Source organism: Quercus lobata, chromosome 2, assembly GCF_001633185.2.
Source record: "Quercus lobata isolate SW786 chromosome 2, ValleyOak3.0 Primary Assembly, whole genome shotgun sequence".
Lineage (NCBI taxonomy): Eukaryota > Viridiplantae > Streptophyta > Magnoliopsida > Fagales > Fagaceae > Quercus > Quercus lobata.
The window spans coordinates 68,814,047-68,830,453 of NC_044905.1; the positions used below are offsets into that span (position 1 = coordinate 68,814,047).

The following is a 16,407-nucleotide window of genomic DNA, read 5'->3' on the forward strand; positions in this document are numbered from 1 at the left end:
TTGTGAATCACAAATATATCATTCAAGGATGTGAAACATGATTCAAAACAAATACAGCTCAAAACTGGTTAAAAATTATATCATCTTAAAACAAAACCATATCCAATACAGTTGGGAAAAACCAAAAGAGCAACATAAACTAGAACTTGCAAAGTGCCAAGAGTACTAACAAAACAAATATATCATAAGCAAAACAAAATGATGCCCCAATTTCGATACCGGAATCGCCAAGTGAAACCATTCTAATGTCATAATCATAATTGTGTAATGGGAAAAACAGAGCTAAAGCCCTCAGTCACCCTTTTTCCTGAAAGAGCAGCCCTCGGTGAGGCGAGCACGTCCACCAGTTGGCTGGCATAACACAGTCTGGCAGTTACCGCAAACCACCACAGTTTGGGAGTGGCTAAAAACAGTTGTGCTGCAATCCAACAAAACCAACATTGCACAATTTAACATACAAATCCACACCAAAATAACAAATACCTAAGTTCAGGGAAATCTTTTAGGATTCCCAGGACTCCTAAAAGCTAATTCACATGTTGGAAAAACAGTTCCTAAAAGATTCATAAGAATAAACCAAACATACGTCACATTTCCGGGAATCTTAGCAGATTCCTAATCAAACCAATACAGGGAATCCTAAACTCCCAGGCATAACATTAATGTAAACAAACTATTAATCAAAAATAGGAAAAATAACGAAACTACTTACATGTTGAAACAGCCTTGGCATTTCACATCCTAAAACAAAAGGCCAAAAAAGAAAAGAAAAAGACAGACAGAGTCAGAGCCTAAAGTAACTAGTTCAATAAAACTGCCACACATAAATAAAAATACTATATGAGTCGGAATTAGTACCATGAAAAATGAGTTGGGCGACTGAACAAGACGCTTAAGCTTGTGCTTCCTTTTCTCGAGCTCCGCCGGAGGGTTCAGCAAATCAATATCGTTCTGAAGAACCTGATCTCCCACAAAATTTTCATGTTTTTAATAACAAAAACAAAAAACCCATTTCACTAAAACGAAAATCCAAGCTATTCCTATCATCTAGAACATAATAAAAACAATATCAAAGTAAACAGAGAACAAAGTTTTTGGATCTGAAAATTATAGAAAAGCAAGAAAGAAAAACAAATGAAGGTGTTGAAGATGATGAAGAAGACGGGTTGAAGTGACTGACCATTTTGGAAGAAGCTTCGAGGAGAGAACTCGAGACACAGTGGAAAGAGCCGTATTCACAGTATTGCTGCTGCGGATATGGCGAGCAAAGAGTAGAGAGGAGAAACCCTAATAAAGGGTTTGATATATATAAAGCCCAAATGGGTTTCTCTCAGCCGTCCGATTAGTCTCCTTTACATCTTGGCCCCTCACCTTCTTTTCGTATTTAAAGTGTTGTCCACCCAAAACGGCGACGTATCGGTTCTGCCCAGCCACCCATAAATAACCAAACACAACAAAATAGAAAAAATTTTGAAATTGTGAAATCGATTTTCGACGTTAATATAATTTTGTCTAAATTTGACATATTTTTATTATTATGGTATTAGCGGGTAGGTGTTTTATTTATTTTTAAATTAGGAAAATATTTAGAATGTGCATCGTGAATTATAAAAATTTTGTGATGAATAACCTCGTGTGAGAATAATCTACTCATTGATATGAATATGATAATTTCAACACTAATTTTTTTTAATCTATGAATATGGACATTTCAGATTAGTTTCAAATAAAATAATTTAGTTTAAGGCGTATATTTACTCTCTCTTTTTTTTCTTTTTTTTTTTGAGAAAGTATATTTACTAATTTGTCATGGTTTATGATTAATAGTTGAAGTTGCCAATAATTTTAAACTTAACCCAAACAAATAAATAAATAGACCAAATGACTCAAGCTGAAAGGGGAAAAATCTAGTAATTTATTCCTAGCTCTAGTATGGCCATTTCATTAAGTTTAATAAGAAATGCTCCCTATAAAGCCCTCTCACTAACTCACTTATAATCCCCCCGTCCTTATTACAACTCGAGGACTACAATATCACACAAATAGCATATAAGAACATACTTCTCATCACATACAGTGTTCAATTGTTAGATGCATATTTAAATATATGTTAAATTGTTGGGCTTTTATATATATATAATTTTAACTTATATTATAGGCTGTATAATAATTGCTATTTATGAATATTATCAACTAAACTAACTGAAACCCACAATATATGAATTCAAATTCATGTGGTAAAATCAAAGCTTTGGGATAATAATAAAAAAAAAAATTTAGAGTTTTTTTGTTGTCCAAATGGAGAATAGAAACCTTGTTAATTTACATGGAAAATAAGAAACCTTGTTAATTTACATTTACATTCTTATCAACCGTCATAGTCTTATTAACTACCACCCAAATTAGAATCTCAATTTATAGTTTGTTTGGATTGAGGGAGAGAGACTAGAACAAAGTAAAGTAGATTTGATCTAAAATTAGCCTATTTTCAGCCAAGTTTACTATACTCCCCTTCACTCCCTCTCCATCCCCTCAATCCAAACGGCCCTAGAGTTTTGCACTTTCTGTAGCACTGCACTTTCTGTAAATAGCATATCAAAGTCACAATTACAAGTACTTTTTACCGCATAGCATCTTCCCCAATAAATGGAGTCTCACTTCATACAATCAACCAACCACTACAAAATTCCCAATCTTCAATTGGGAAATAATTCTATCAATCAAATACATGATAAACCGAAATAAAATACTCAACACAAAAGTAAGCATTCAATACTTTGTCCTTCATGGTAAAATTCAAATACTTTTTTTTATCAATCTGTTAGTAAATTTATAACCAAAATTACATAACTCCTGGAAAAGAAGAAACAATGCCTGGAAATCCTGGTGAATGGAAAAACAGTATATGAGCATGCTGCAGAAAGCTTGGGACACATGAAGTCTAACATACAAAAATAAATCAAATTCTGCAAGACAGTAATTTTGAATGAATCGAGTCACTAAAAAGAATTACAAAATCGATTTTTTGGTGAATTGTGTCCCGTATATATCTGTATAACACAACAATATGTGCTAATGCATACGAAGTTCGAGCCAATGACAAATAAATCTCACCCTTCAAGTTCAAGATACCCGATCCTAGCAACATTATTTGTGTTCTAACTCCAGTAATTGTTTGAATATTAACTTAAGAGACCTTATTCTTGTCATCATCATCTTCATAATGGAACAATCCTCACCATTTGTCAACTCTACGGTCAGCGTGTCAAAAGCAATAATCATTGAACGAAGCTGCATACTTCTTCATTCCAGATTCAGACTCTTTTTCATGCTCTCGTAAACCATGTAAGTAATACTTGCGGAAGGAACGACTTTCAGCAGATTCGGGAATATTCCTTTGTAGAACCCCCTCAACCCTTCATGTTGAAAGGTTCTCCTAAATACATCAGCCATCCCTTGATAAGGAGTATCTGCATTAGATTGCTGAGCTTGCATTCTGGAAACCAGTAGCAAAATTAGCCTCATATTAGAGAGCCTAAAATAAATAAAAGTTCACGCAAGACTAGATCAACAACCAAGAAAGTGATATAATTATAATTTACCTTGTCCTGACAACCTGCAATGGATAAACGCATGTTGCTCCAAGAGCCCCTGATATTGTCCCACATCCCAATTGCACAACAGGACCTGCTTCAACTGGAAAGCTAACAAAGTTCAATATACAACATAAAGGCAGGTCTGGAAGAAAACACACAATGGAAGCAAGGTTGATGAGAAGAAGATAGCTATTTAAGATACTGGGACCTTACCATCATCCTGAAGAATATACTTCTTGGACAAATCTTTCAAGGTTTCATATGCAGCAAGATCGATGCCAGCATAAGGGACAATCCCAAGAAGGGACGGAACAATGCCCCTATAGAATGCCCGGGGTCCCTCTTGTACCCATATATCCCGTGACAGTTTTCTAAGACTAGGAACTCTTCCACCTTCAAAAGAACATGTTTGTATTCGAGTTTTTACAAGATCCATCGGATAAATAGAAGCCTGTGCCACAGCACCAGCTAAACCACCAGCAAATAGGCGTCCGCTAGTGCCAATATCAGCCTTATGTTCTTCCCCTTTAAAATCCGCAACAAAACCTTTCAGTAATTCATACATGTAGAACCTGATGGCACTTTCAGGGGCCACCTTCATCACATTTAGTCCATTGCCTCGAAAGAATCCCAAGAAGCCACCTTCTCTCAATATCTCCCTTACAGCTGGCATAATGCGAGCCCGTGTTGTTTGTACTTGCAAAACAACCTTTAGACGATCAAGAGGAGCAGTAGCTGTACGGGATGTTGCTCCTGCTACTCCACCAGCAATAAGATATCTACTTGCATGAATATGCTTACTGATGCCCTCTGGGATTACAGTCTGTTCCCCAATATCAACAAGACATACCCTCTCTAAATACTGATAAATGTTCTCAATGGTTGCCTCATGAGGGTAGAGCAGAAGAAAATCTCTCCATTCTTCAAATGTAATAACCCCATTGTTATCCTTATCAACACGCTCAACAAAACGGGCAAGCTCTTCATCATCAATTTCAATCCCTACAAAAGAGAGACTGGTGTGGCTTATAGAATGAAACAACATGTTAAAAAAAAAAATCTAGCCTGACTGCCTGACTACACATTGATTTTAAGTGCACATATATAAAAATATACATTAACAGATAAAAAGGATGCTGAAATGATTGTACAAAACAAAATGCAACCCATATGGATTGCAGACCTGTCACTCAAGCTTTAAGCATTTAATGTTAGAAACACGAGGGGAGAGGAGGGGGAGAGGAAGGAAATTTATGCAGTTTTCCAGAAGATTTCGGAAGAGAAAAATGAGTTGGAATGGAAGACATAAACATGATGCATCTACTTTGTTCTTAATGAATTCAAATAACTGCACATGTGCACCTATAAAGAAGGTAATTTGTCAGCCATTTGAATATTTTTCTAGGAAAAAGATTCAATAAATTAAAAGCAATCCAGCCCTTGTTATTCACCAAGAAAGGATATTATTACTAACACAAAAATACTATAATTCCTTATTACACACAAATAGTTTATTTTATTTTATTTTTAATAAGTACGGACCGATAGTTCTCTACAGTCTACATGCAGTCATGAAGAGGAGCAGTTTTCTCGTATTCCATGTGCATTTTTTACTTATCAATACATTTGTACAGAACTATTGTTCAAAAGGATATGAATGTGTGTTCAAATTATGGTTTCCAAACAAATTTTACCGCAATTGCCAATGAGCTCTAGCTCAACTAGCATCTCCTCCTCCCCTTATAAGTTCTAGGTGGAAGGTGAGGTCATGGGTTCAAAACCTATTGAGTGTGTGTGTAACTTACCAATCAATAAATAACTGCTTGAACGTTAAAGAGGTCTTAATCGAGATGGTGGTTATGCAAACTTGACTGTAGAACAGTCATATAGACATTCTCATAAACTGCCTAAAAAGAAGTAGGTGAACTAAATCTCCATTTGCAATGCCCAATAACCCTTATTAAAATGGTAACATTGTTGTATGCATGAACAAAAATTACTTCACAAATCAGCAGAAGCATAAAAAGACCATCCAGTACAAATAATCAGAGCACGGATTTACCTGCCCTAAGAAGTGCATCCAAGAGCTCTTCAGGCGTAATGCAACCATTATGTTCAACATCAATGGCTTGAAAAATATGGTAAAGCTCGAGCTCCTTATCGTCCATGTACCGCCTAAACTCTTGGTAATCAACACGCCCATCTTTATTGGAGTCGCACACGTTTAACAAATCCTTAGCATACTTATACTCGGCGGGTATTTGGAGAGCAGAAAGGCCAGTCTCAATCAGGGTATAGTCCAAATAGCCAGCATTGGTAGTGTCAAAGAAATTAAAGAGACTTCTGATTCTCACATCCCTCTCTTCCTTAGTCTCTCTCAGTGCCAACAACACATGATCCATCGAAACCGGCCCCGGTTTCTTAACAGGATTGCAGCACTCTTTGTTTGGCTTTGTTTCCATTCTACACAACCTAACATAACACACACTAAATCACTCACACACAAAACCCCCCAAACAAAAATGACCCTTTTGATTTTTATGATTCTTAGACCTTTTTAAATGCACTAACACATCAGATACAGACCCAAATGGATTATGGGTCTAATCACAACCTTAGATTCAGCCCACTTTTTTTTTTTTTTTTTTGCAAAGTACTAAAGATTGAAGTAACTATAAATTCTAAAGGCGATCGAATCTGATTATATATATAGTATACGATGAAAAATAAAGAGGGAAAAAAAAATTAAGGTTAGGGGGGTCGTGTGAGTGAAATTCAACACGGAAAAGGACTGGAACAAAAAAGCAAATGTGAAAAGAAGGAAAAGAATGGGTTTACCGTGGAAACGAAGACGAAGAAGATTCAAGGAAGAAATACCCACGTGTGACTCCACTTTGAATTGGTCATTTTCGCCGGCTATGGAGGAAATCGCCGGCGAGAGAATGAGAATGAGAGCGAGAGAGAGACACACAGAAAGTTAGAGAGAGAGAGAGAGATTTTTTCTATTTTTCCTTTGTTGCTTTTTTTTTTTTTTTTGGGTTTTTGGAAAAAATAGTAATAATAATAAAAATGTGATTGTGATCAATCGGACAATGTGAGACAGAAAAGGAAGGGTTGCAGCGGAGGATATATAAATATAATAATATACTTTTTTCTTTCTTTCTTACTTTTTGATTTTTTTTAATTTATATAAATATATTTTTCATTTTTGAATTAAATTTGAAATTTGTAGAAATAAATTTGGTACGCATATTCTTTTTGATGTCCGTAATAGCGTGAGTTCTGCGGCCACGTTGCCAACCCATTAAGTAAAAGATTCGATTAGACTTCGAATTTTAATTGCGGGTTGACTGGGACTCCAGTACTTTTTAGGGTTTAGGCCCTGCGTAACAGCCCAGCCCATTGGAATTCTCTCACCCACTTAACCCCAACTGGGAAAATTGATATTATCTTTCATGGTTTCCTTACTGTGATGGTCGTATTTTCGATTGTGATATTCAAGTTTCAAATCTCATTTTACTTATCTATCGAATTATGAAATAGAATAAAAGTGACGTCTGATTTCATGAGTTTATGTATTGATTTACTACTTACTCGAAAATACATGTATAATTTACTACATACTTGCATAATGGTTTAAAATAGTCATTTTTAACTTCAAATGGTTGATTTAGTAGTTTTTAATAATCCAATTCGTGGAATGCAAATTTAATAACCCTAAATATCCGCCATATATATAATTATATATACACGCACACTTTTTTTTTTTTTTTTTTCAAGTACGACTTTTGTAAACACCCCATCCACTCGCAAGAGACTGTAAGCATTTTTAGACTTGTTGAAGTGACTCAGGAGTTTATTCAGTAGTACAATGACATGGCCTTTTACTTTTTCTCTTCCTGGTCATCATGTAAAAGAGAAACTTGAAATTGAATACTTCCAATATCACAGTTTTATAACCAGTGTTTGAAGCCCACCAATTGGGCAAGTGGACTGAGTATAACCTTCTCAGCTTTTTAATGGGCTATATAAGAAAAAGAAGAATCCAAGTCATTGCTTGGTACGTAGGTCTATTTTACTATAGGGTTTGCGTAATAGAGAGGCTAAATGGAAACAACTGTATACAATCTTTGTGTTCAAACAAGACCAAATTTACAGTTCGGAGAATGGTAAACAATACAAGCGTGTATAAAGGGTCATTCAGAACAAAATATTTCATGAGCCACGTTTCAGTTCCCAGTTACCAATTGCAGTCCAAGCCTTTCAAAGAGTTGGTAAAGCATTTCTGCTTTGAACAAGAAATAGGGGAATAATGGACTAAGGGGACACATCAATCTACACTATTAAACTGCATAATCACGGTGTATTTTACATTGAAAACTGTTAATATACACTATTACACTGGCATAATCATTGCCGAAGCTTAATCTAAGGATGCCTTTGCTGCATTTTGCTTTTGCTCCCTTTGCTGATGAAGTTTTGTTGCTTCTTTTGCTTCCTGAGATGCAGCCTGCAAACTCTTTTGGGACTCCCAACATATTTCTAGAAACCTCACCTACATAATTCCCTAGTGTTTTTTTTTCCTTCGTTGGTGCTAACTCTAAGTAAGCCTGGTTGTCAATGACGTTAACTCTAAGCAAGCCTAGTTGTCAATTCCTACGCCATCGATCTTTATTTTCCTGTTCTTTAATTATAGTGTTGAATTGTTCTGGTTTACCCAGTGTCACACCTCCATGCTTGATGTTGTTGTGCTGCCTTCTAAACAAAGGGGGAGGACTCTTGAGGATTGACAAATTCCAAGAAACATCCCTCGAAGCCTTCGTGTCACAACAAGATATTTGTGATGATGGCCTGTCAAATTCACAATTAGATATATCAAGGAACAAATATGGGATCAAAATAAGGGAAAATACCTGCCAAAACTATGAATAGGAGTCATAACCAAAGATTAGAGGGATAAAAAAAAAAAACCAAACAAATGGCATGTAAAACCACATTTACAGCAAAAGAAAGTCTGAGGTGGAAGAAATGATAAACATCAAGGAGGGATAGCAAGCTGGCCCAACCAACCCAAAATATGAAGACCTAAAATTACAGATAAAATCTGTCATTGAAAAAAAAAAAAAAAAAAGATCGAAAGAAAGAAATATTAATACAAAATTGACGAGGGTGTGGCAAGTCAACCAGAGAGATAAACTACAAGATACAGTATTTTTTTTTTGGGGGGGGGGGGGGGGGGGGGGGGGTGTGTGGGTAACACAAGAAAATACCTGCAGTAGAAGTGACTCCAGCAGCAGTAATCTGCCTCCAGAACTCTGCCCGTTTGCAATGAATCTCAGCCTGAGAAGTCAGCACAGTTGATTCTTCAGAAAGACATTTGAAGAGGCCTCAACTTGTGAATGGTAATATAGCTTCCACTATCTCAACAATTATTCATTTTGAAGTCACTGAATTAAAGCAGCCCTTACGCTTGCCTTCTCTTGCTCTGGAGTATACATTTGTTTCGAATGCATTCAAGATCTTCAGGAACTGAAACATCTGGAATTAATTTATCTTCCTTAAGTATTTTACACGAAAGTTCTGACCATTATTTTTTAAACCTGAGGAAAGAAAAACTCAAAAGGAAAAAAGCACATAATTTTTAACTATCTTAGTTTAGAGTTGCTAAACAAAGCACAAAGAAAATTAATGAAAGCTCTCCAAATATTATGGGCTTCAGCAAGTATAAGAAACTCTATAGCTTGTCTTGCAGGATCATCAATTTCTATTTTAAGGAAGGAATTTGAGCGACTGTAGAAAAACAATATATAAACAAATTAAAATCCATTTATACTAGCCAAAAGAGTACCCCATTTTCAGTCATATCATAGAATTCTATGACACTATTTGTTGCTGCTGCTCTCAGAAACTTATTTTCTCAAAAGTAGTTCTAAGGGCTCTGTTCTTATATAATTTTGTTCCATCTAGGCGACAAGTACCCATTTTCTAAAAGTAGGAAAAAGGACGTAAGGATGTCTCAAAGTTTTAACCAATATTTGAAATTAATACTTGATCCCCCCGTCACCCCCAAAAGTAATTAAAATAGGCACTTGAGATTGATAACAATAAGTTAGAATTACAGTTGAACGTACTATCATGTATAAGACCTTAGTCAAGAAGGGGAAAATATATATATATATATATATATATATATTAGTCAATGTATAAGACCTCAGTGCCCAAAGGAGGGTAGGCACTAGATCCTAATTTTAGAGATATCAATGTCCAATCCCATTATATTATTAGTCAAAGTTCATTGTATTATCCTAATCCAAGTTCATTGTAGCCATTTGGGGCATTCTACAATAGACATCTGCCTTTAAGGCCGAACTTAATCACTTATGTTTTTTCTCTCTCATTTTCTCTTACTTCTTCCTAATACTTTCTTATTTTAACATTGTATCATAGCTATATGGCTGGTCTTTTCTAACACTTGAAAGTCTGAAACCAACATTTACTTCTAGGGAATCCATTCTGCTGTTTTTAGATTCCCATTCTTTCTTGTACATAATTTTTTGTTTTTCTCTGTTGCTTGTACATATCTTCTTTGCCTACTTCATTTCTTTGATGGAGTAGTTTTTTAATACAACTTTTCTTACCTATCAAAAAAAAAAAAAAAAATCTGTGTTCTTAGCACATTTGTCCAACTGCACCACTCCAAAAGCTTCTTCTAATGCCAAATAAACTATTTTTCCAGTTTATTGATTTCCTACAAGGTTATTCAAATGAATCAAATACCGTACTCTATCAAATTTTACTAAGGAGGAGAGCAAATTTATATACAGGGACTTCATGCACATTCAAAATCTTAAAACAGAAAAGAATAAGCACCATTTTCAGCAAGTGAAAGATTACCTCAAAATCTAGATCCATGGCTTACACAGCACGCAGAATGACGGTGAAAGGTTGGCATGTTCCCATGGCTACCTTTGACTTTCTCACACTTAGATTGTTCCCATGAAATTTCCTAAATAGTGGCAACTCCTTGTATGCACTGCTGATTGGTTCCCACACACAGCTTGAACAAAGTGTTTGCAGGAACACCAGAAGGAATGAGTTTTCTTTGAGGTTTTAGAACTGGGGATGGAAGCAAACTCAGCTGGAGTATATTATGGCCTAAGTTATACTCATATTCATTGATACACTCCCTAGTTCTGAAGAAATCCAAGAATCAGACTGATGTAAGAAAACACAGTTTCCAAAGAAAAAAAGAGCAAAATTTGTAAAGCTGAAGCTGAAGTACCATTACAGATTCTAAACAAGATACGGATGGATCAGACAGTCTCATTACTTTTCTGAGCTTGAAGTTTCTGTTTGGCTGCTCAGAAAAACTGTGGAAAAGAAAAGCAGTTACAGATTCTAAACAACCTCATGCTTGATGTTGTTCTGGTTTCTCAAATGGTCAGCAGAATTCAACATGCTAATTATTGGTATTACACTCAGTTGAACAGAGCCAAACATTTCCTCAAATCCCAATGCAAAATCTAAGTTTCTTTTCTTTTTTTTTCTTTTGATGTCTTTCTACATTTTCTTAGCAACCAAACATATCATAAATGAAAGACTGACTGACAAAAATAAAAACAATTAAGCATTTTCTTTCTATTCAGTATATCTCCATAAGAAAAAGATGAATCCTGTAAGTAACGACCCTTCATCACTGCTTGATAAGTAGGTATATTACTGTAGTGTTGAGTAATGCAGGGGCTAATGGAAACAACTATATACAATCATTGTGTTCAAAGTTCAAACAAGACCAAAAGCACAGGTCAGAGAACGGTTTGCATGTGTGTATAAGCGAGTAATTTAGAACAAATTCTTTCATGAGCTATATTCAGTTACCAACCTTGCAAAAAGTTGGTTAGCGTTTCTACCTTGAAAGAGAAAAGGGGGAAAGGACTAAGGAGACTCATCAATCTACACTATCATACAGCATAATCTACATATATAAACACCATTGTTGTATTTTACATTGAGAATGGTTAATATACAATCACTGCCGAAGCTTAATCCTTGCCATCTCTAAGGCTGCCTTGGCTGCATTACGCTTTTGCTCCCTTTGATGACAAAGTTTTGTTGCCTCTTCTGCTTCCTGAGATGCAGTCTGCAAACTCTTTTGAGACTCCAACATATCCCTAGAAACATCACCTACACGAGTCTCTAGCTCCTTCGTCTCAGCCTCACAACTGGACAATTGATTCTCAATTCGAAGAAGCAACTCTTTGACACAGGAAGCCTCTTCACGAAGTGAGTGAAGACGCTGATTGGTGTCTGTAAATGCGGTCATTATTTCATCGTGGATGCGAGAAATATCATCATACCTTACTTTCTCACTATGGTACCGCTCCATCAACTCTTGAAAAGAATGTTCGTTGTTGATAGACTGCTCTATATCAGCAAATGATGATGCACAGGCAATGAACTCCTTCACACGCTCTTGAAAAGGTGTATAATTAACTAATAGACGATCCAAAACGATAAAAGTAGATTCCACCACCTGTGTCATGGACTCGTGTTCAAGCGGATTCATTGATTCGAGATGGGTAAGAAGCTGATTTTGAACATGCAACACTGTCTGCTCAAGCACATCCACGTTTAAAGTTGTTACGCTGCCTTTTAGCAAAGCAGGAGGACTCTTGGGGATTGACAATTCACTCGAAGACTGAGTGTCACGACAAGATATTTGTGATGATGTCTCATCAAATTCAACAATTGAAGGGCTATGATGCAGGTCAGCAGAGCCTTCACAATTGGACACATCTTTATCTCGAGGAACAGATATGGAATCAAAATTAGGGAAAACACCTGCCAAAAATATGAATCAGAGTCACAACCAAAGATGAAAGAGGGAAAAAAACCAAACAAATGGAATGTAATCTGTATTTACCGCAAGAGAGAGGCCGAGGTGGAAGAACTAATAAACATCGAGGAGGAGGGAAAGCAAGCCGGCCCAACCAACCCAGAATATGAAGTCCTAAAATTTGACTTATACAATCTGTCACTGGAAGAAAAAAAATATATATTAACAGATAACTGATAAGGGCAAGCAGCAAGTTAGCAAGAATAAAGCAAGAGAAACATAAACTATAAAGATACAGTGGGGGAGGGGGGGGGGGGGTTGGGTTGGGCAGTAACTGTAGGATACATAGCAAATGTGTACATACGCAAGAAAATACCTTCAGTAGAAGTGTCTCCAGCAGCAGTAATCTGCCTCCAGAACTCAGCCTGTCCGCAATGAATCTCAGCCTGAGATGTCAGATGGGTAGTTAGGAGTGATTTCTTCATAATGGAACTCAACTCAACCTCCAGCACAACTAGGTCTTGGAGATTTGAAGAGTCCTCAACTCGTGATGGATCAATATACTTTGTAGATGTTAAATTCTCTGAAGTCTCATCATGTTCACTCCTCTCTATGACAGGCTCTTGATCTTTCTCAAAATGTTCATGTACAGCCACAGAAGTTGGGAGATGTTGAGGATTTTCCATCTCTAGTGAATCAAACTTCCTCTTTAAATTATTAATACTCAAATCACCCATTTTAGTGACTAACTCATGGCTTGTTGAAGTAGAATCTACAGATATGCCATGTTTGCTTTCATCTACAAGATCATTAATTGTGGTAATTTCTTGAGTATCCTCCCATTGAAGGAAATGACAAGCTCCTTGTCCCTGTTTCAAAGCCACAATCCATTAATCAGATATCAACTAGTATGTGAAAGAATGGCATTTTAAAATGCTCTATAAGGAGGATACACAAAATGAACAGAGGCTGCTCTCCTAAAATGCTGCCATTGGATCTATATCTTTTCAAGTTTCTTAGTTTATTTTTATCTGTATTGGTTTAAGGACAAGGTGCTGTATAAGTAGTTGGAACTAAGCAAGACCCACTTACAGATGGATGTTTGGCACATTATATTTAATAATATTAATGCCAACAATGAAATAAGCAAAGGACCATGCAATATAAATGCATCATGGATACTGAGAAAATTTATATCACAAAATATCACTACATGCTTAATCACCTATCTCATATGAATTTGCATTACATGCCTAAATTTGTTGGTGATTCAACGGTAGTGATTGTTAAATGGAAAATCCAACTGTGAGTTCAACAAGTATATACTTTTCTTCTATACATGTTAATAAGTTACACTCAATCAGGTATTGCAAGAAGGATTAATCATGCCAACAAAAGCAGATACTAAACCGCAGAGTGCTAGGCCAGCAGTTCTTAAGTTAATGAAATACAATCAAATGGTTCAATTAAGCTAAGCAATTGATATTCCATGAAAAGTACCAAATTACCAATCGGAAACATAGACCATCAAAGAAACCAGGTTTATGAACCCATGTTTTCATAGCAATACAACACAAATTAGTGACTTTTGTTGAAGTTGGTGAGCTTACTCAATGGTTCTATATCTATCACAACTGGGAAAAGAGTTCGTACAATCAAAATCAACATTAGGTACAAAGCCTAAAACAAATTTGTGCATGCCATATATATCAAGAAGCCAGAAATTATAGCTGCAATAAACTAGATTATCTACAAGAAATATTGAATGAGGGCAGGTACACCTTGGGGACTCTGCAGACAAAGTAGCCCCGACCCGCATTGGGACCACTTGTCATCATATCCCATGCACAGGGCCCAGCTCGACAAAAACACGTTTTGGCTCCACCATTTGTTTTGACTTCGTCACACCACTTAAAGAACTTACATTTGGTACCCTGTTAAAAACGTGACAAACAAAAAAGAACATTAACAGAAATCGAAACCCGAAAGTACCCAGATCAAAAAAAGTATCGAAATTGATGATCGTATATGATGTTCTGACATTAACACCAGGGCAAGTGTAGAACTTCCTGCCGGGGTTCTTGTCGGTTTGAGCAACCCGAATGAGACAGTACCGGCCACAACGGCAGCGAAGGAGGGGGAGATCAAGAGCTCTGGTGGGGCTGGGAGTGGAAGTGGACGGCTCAGATTTGCTGGGTGGGGTTTTGAAGGGACAATATATAGCCCAGTGACCTTGCTGATGGCAGCGGAAGCATGTGTCTGCTTGCATTCTCTGTGCAAGTGAAAGGCTTTGTTGGTGTTGTTGATGCTGCGGCTGAGGCTGAGGGTTCACAGTCACACTCCCATGGCTAAGGAATTGGTGTTGCTGATGCTGAGAGTGATAATGGGGTAATAATGGAGTAGTAGTAGTAGTAGTAGAAGCAGCAGCAACAGAGCTTGAACCATGGAACTCGGTTTCAGACATCATGAATTTTTTGAATTTCGATTCTGAGAAAACGAAATGAATATGAAAAGAAAGTTGAAAGCAGGAGGCAGGACTCACTCGTCAGCTTATTACCACTGTATTTTTCTCTCTCTCTCTCTCTTTTTAACCAGAGGAATTGGCCACGTTCCGGTCCAAAGCAACACTATCTTACTAGCTAAGGTGAGTGAGAAAAAAAAAAAAAAAAAATCTAGAGTATATTTGGATACCACTTATTGTTAAAAATTGAAAACTGAAAATACTGTAACAAAAAATTATTAAATATGTGAATAGTACCGTACAACCTGGTTTTAAAATTTTTTTATGAAAAAAAAAAAATACTTGTAGATTCCGTGGGTTCATAAACAGTACATGAGACTTGTAAAAAAAACGTTGGACACTGGATGTTGGATGTGGACGCGCTATCCAAACAATCACCTAGTCACCATTTTCAACTCTTGCAATAGGGAAAGTCACCCGTTTACAGAGTAAGTCTCTTCTACTATAACAATTTCCACAATTTTGGCCATAATTAGCCTATGTGGCAAGTTACATGTAGTGGAAAAAAATGATGAGTCCATCATTTCATCACTAACAAGTTGCCATGTAGACAAATTATGGAAATGATTTTGGTATTACACTTATCAAAATCATTTCATCCATGATTTGTGATAATTTGGCAATCAAGTGACATGTTGGCACCCTGAGTCATGTATTTTGTCATTTCCCAAGTTGGTGTGTGTTAAATAAAAATACGTTAACACTCCAAAGCAACACTGTCTTACTAGCTAAGGAGGGAGAAAAAAAAATTTAGTCACCATTTTTAACTCTTGGAATAGGGAAAGTCACCCTTTTAAAGAGTAAGTCTACTACTATAACAATTTCCACAATTTTGGCCACAACTAGCCCACGTGGTGAGTTGCAAGTGTTAGGAAAAAATAGTGGCGGTTCCAAGAATTTTGTTTAGAGAGGTAATTAAGAAACTTAAATTAAAAAATTGTTAATAAAAAGAGAACTTGAATATATCAAGTTATTAATTTTTTTTTTTTTTTTTTTTTACATTTTCCTTCTACAAGTTTTCAAATTTTGAATTGTTACATGATAGTTCATTATGAATATTTATTGCCAATGTGGGTAGTTATGACCATTTTATTTTGTTAAATTTGTCTAACATTTTTATTTTTATGCAGTTATTATTATCTATTAATTTGTCATTGTTTTTATAAAAATATTTTAAACTAAATGAATAAACATAACTCATTGGCTTTGTATTAATTATTGACACACACAATAACACTCATTCATATATAAAATAATACACTACATGTCTACTTAACCAATCAAATGCTTGAACAATCATTAACTTTACAATTTTTCTTCTTGAATTTTTCTAACTTTATAACAAAAAGTTATTATAACATGATAACAATACATACACATGTAATAAACCCTCTCTATTTCCTAATTATATAAAGTTATATTATATTTACACACAAATATTCACACATATTATT

At 35.9% G+C, this 16,407-nt stretch overlaps 3 protein-coding genes across 4 annotated transcripts; all 3 read right to left on the reverse strand.

Moving 5' to 3' along the window:
* Positions 1-1,485, reverse strand: LOC115976325 (40S ribosomal protein S27-2-like). The gene is made up of 4 exons (XM_031097536.1): positions 1,181-1,485; positions 859-960; positions 713-741; positions 1-418 (listed from the first exon to the last, which is right to left on the reverse strand). The coding sequence occupies exons 1-4, from the start codon at positions 1,181-1,183 to the stop codon at positions 292-294; spliced, it is 261 nt and encodes an 86-aa protein (XP_030953396.1). The 5' UTR covers positions 1,184-1,485; the 3' UTR covers positions 1-291.
* Positions 1,486-2,762: 1,277 nt separating this feature from the next.
* On the reverse strand, positions 2,763-6,609 carry LOC115976326 (calcium-dependent mitochondrial ATP-magnesium/phosphate carrier protein 2-like). 2 transcript variants are annotated; one of them, XM_031097538.1, is made up of 5 exons: positions 6,435-6,609; positions 5,659-6,293; positions 3,810-4,598; positions 3,603-3,696; positions 2,763-3,496 (listed from the first exon to the last, which is right to left on the reverse strand). In XM_031097538.1, exons 2-5 carry the CDS (start codon positions 6,056-6,058, stop codon positions 3,304-3,306), a joined length of 1,476 nt encoding a protein of 491 aa, XP_030953398.1. In that variant the 5' UTR covers positions 6,059-6,293; positions 6,435-6,609; the 3' UTR covers positions 2,763-3,303. The 2 variants fall into 2 exon arrangements, with proteins under 2 accessions (XP_030953398.1, XP_030953399.1); XM_031097539.1 differs by having other exon boundaries at positions 2,940-3,496; positions 5,659-6,068.
* Positions 6,610-11,340: 4,731 nt separating this feature from the next.
* Positions 11,341-14,997, reverse strand: LOC115976327. The gene is made up of 5 exons (XM_031097540.1): positions 14,474-14,997; positions 14,214-14,366; positions 12,809-13,301; positions 12,520-12,633; positions 11,341-12,437 (listed from the first exon to the last, which is right to left on the reverse strand). The coding sequence occupies exons 1-5, from the start codon at positions 14,897-14,899 to the stop codon at positions 11,626-11,628; spliced, it is 1,998 nt and encodes a 665-aa protein (XP_030953400.1). The 5' UTR covers positions 14,900-14,997; the 3' UTR covers positions 11,341-11,625.
* Between the last annotated feature and the right edge of the window lie 1,410 nt (positions 14,998-16,407).

Excerpts from the sequence above, each read along its gene's own strand:
- LOC115976327 (XM_031097540.1), bottom strand. The coding sequence starts at position 14,899 with ATGATGTCTGAAACCGAGTTCCATGGTTCAAGCTCTGTTGCTGCTGCT. Across the intron at positions 14,367-14,473 it reads ACACTTGCCCTGGTGTTAAT|GGTACCAAATGTAAGTTCTT; the intron begins GTCAGAACATCA and ends CGTTTTTAACAG. Across the intron at positions 12,634-12,808 it reads TGGAGACACTTCTACTGAAG|TGACAGATTGTATAAGTCAA; the intron begins GTATTTTCTTGC and ends TTTTTCTTCCAG.
- LOC115976325 (XM_031097536.1), bottom strand. Across the intron at positions 742-858 it reads CGCCCAACTCATTTTTCATG|GATGTGAAATGCCAAGGCTG; the intron begins GTACTAATTCCG and ends CTTTTGTTTTAG. Across the intron at positions 419-712 it reads TGCCAAGGCTGTTTCAACAT|CACAACTGTTTTTAGCCACT; the intron begins GTAAGTAGTTTC and ends GTTGGATTGCAG.
- LOC115976326 (XM_031097538.1), bottom strand. The coding sequence starts at position 6,058 with ATGGAAACAAAGCCAAACAAAGAGTGCTGCAATCCTGTTAAGAAACCG. Across the intron at positions 3,697-3,809 it reads GTATATTCTTCAGGATGATG|TTGAAGCAGGTCCTGTTGTG; the intron begins GTAAGGTCCCAG and ends TTAGCTTTCCAG. Across the intron at positions 3,497-3,602 it reads TTGCAGGTTGTCAGGACAAG|AATGCAAGCTCAGCAATCTA; the intron begins GTAAATTATAAT and ends ACTGGTTTCCAG.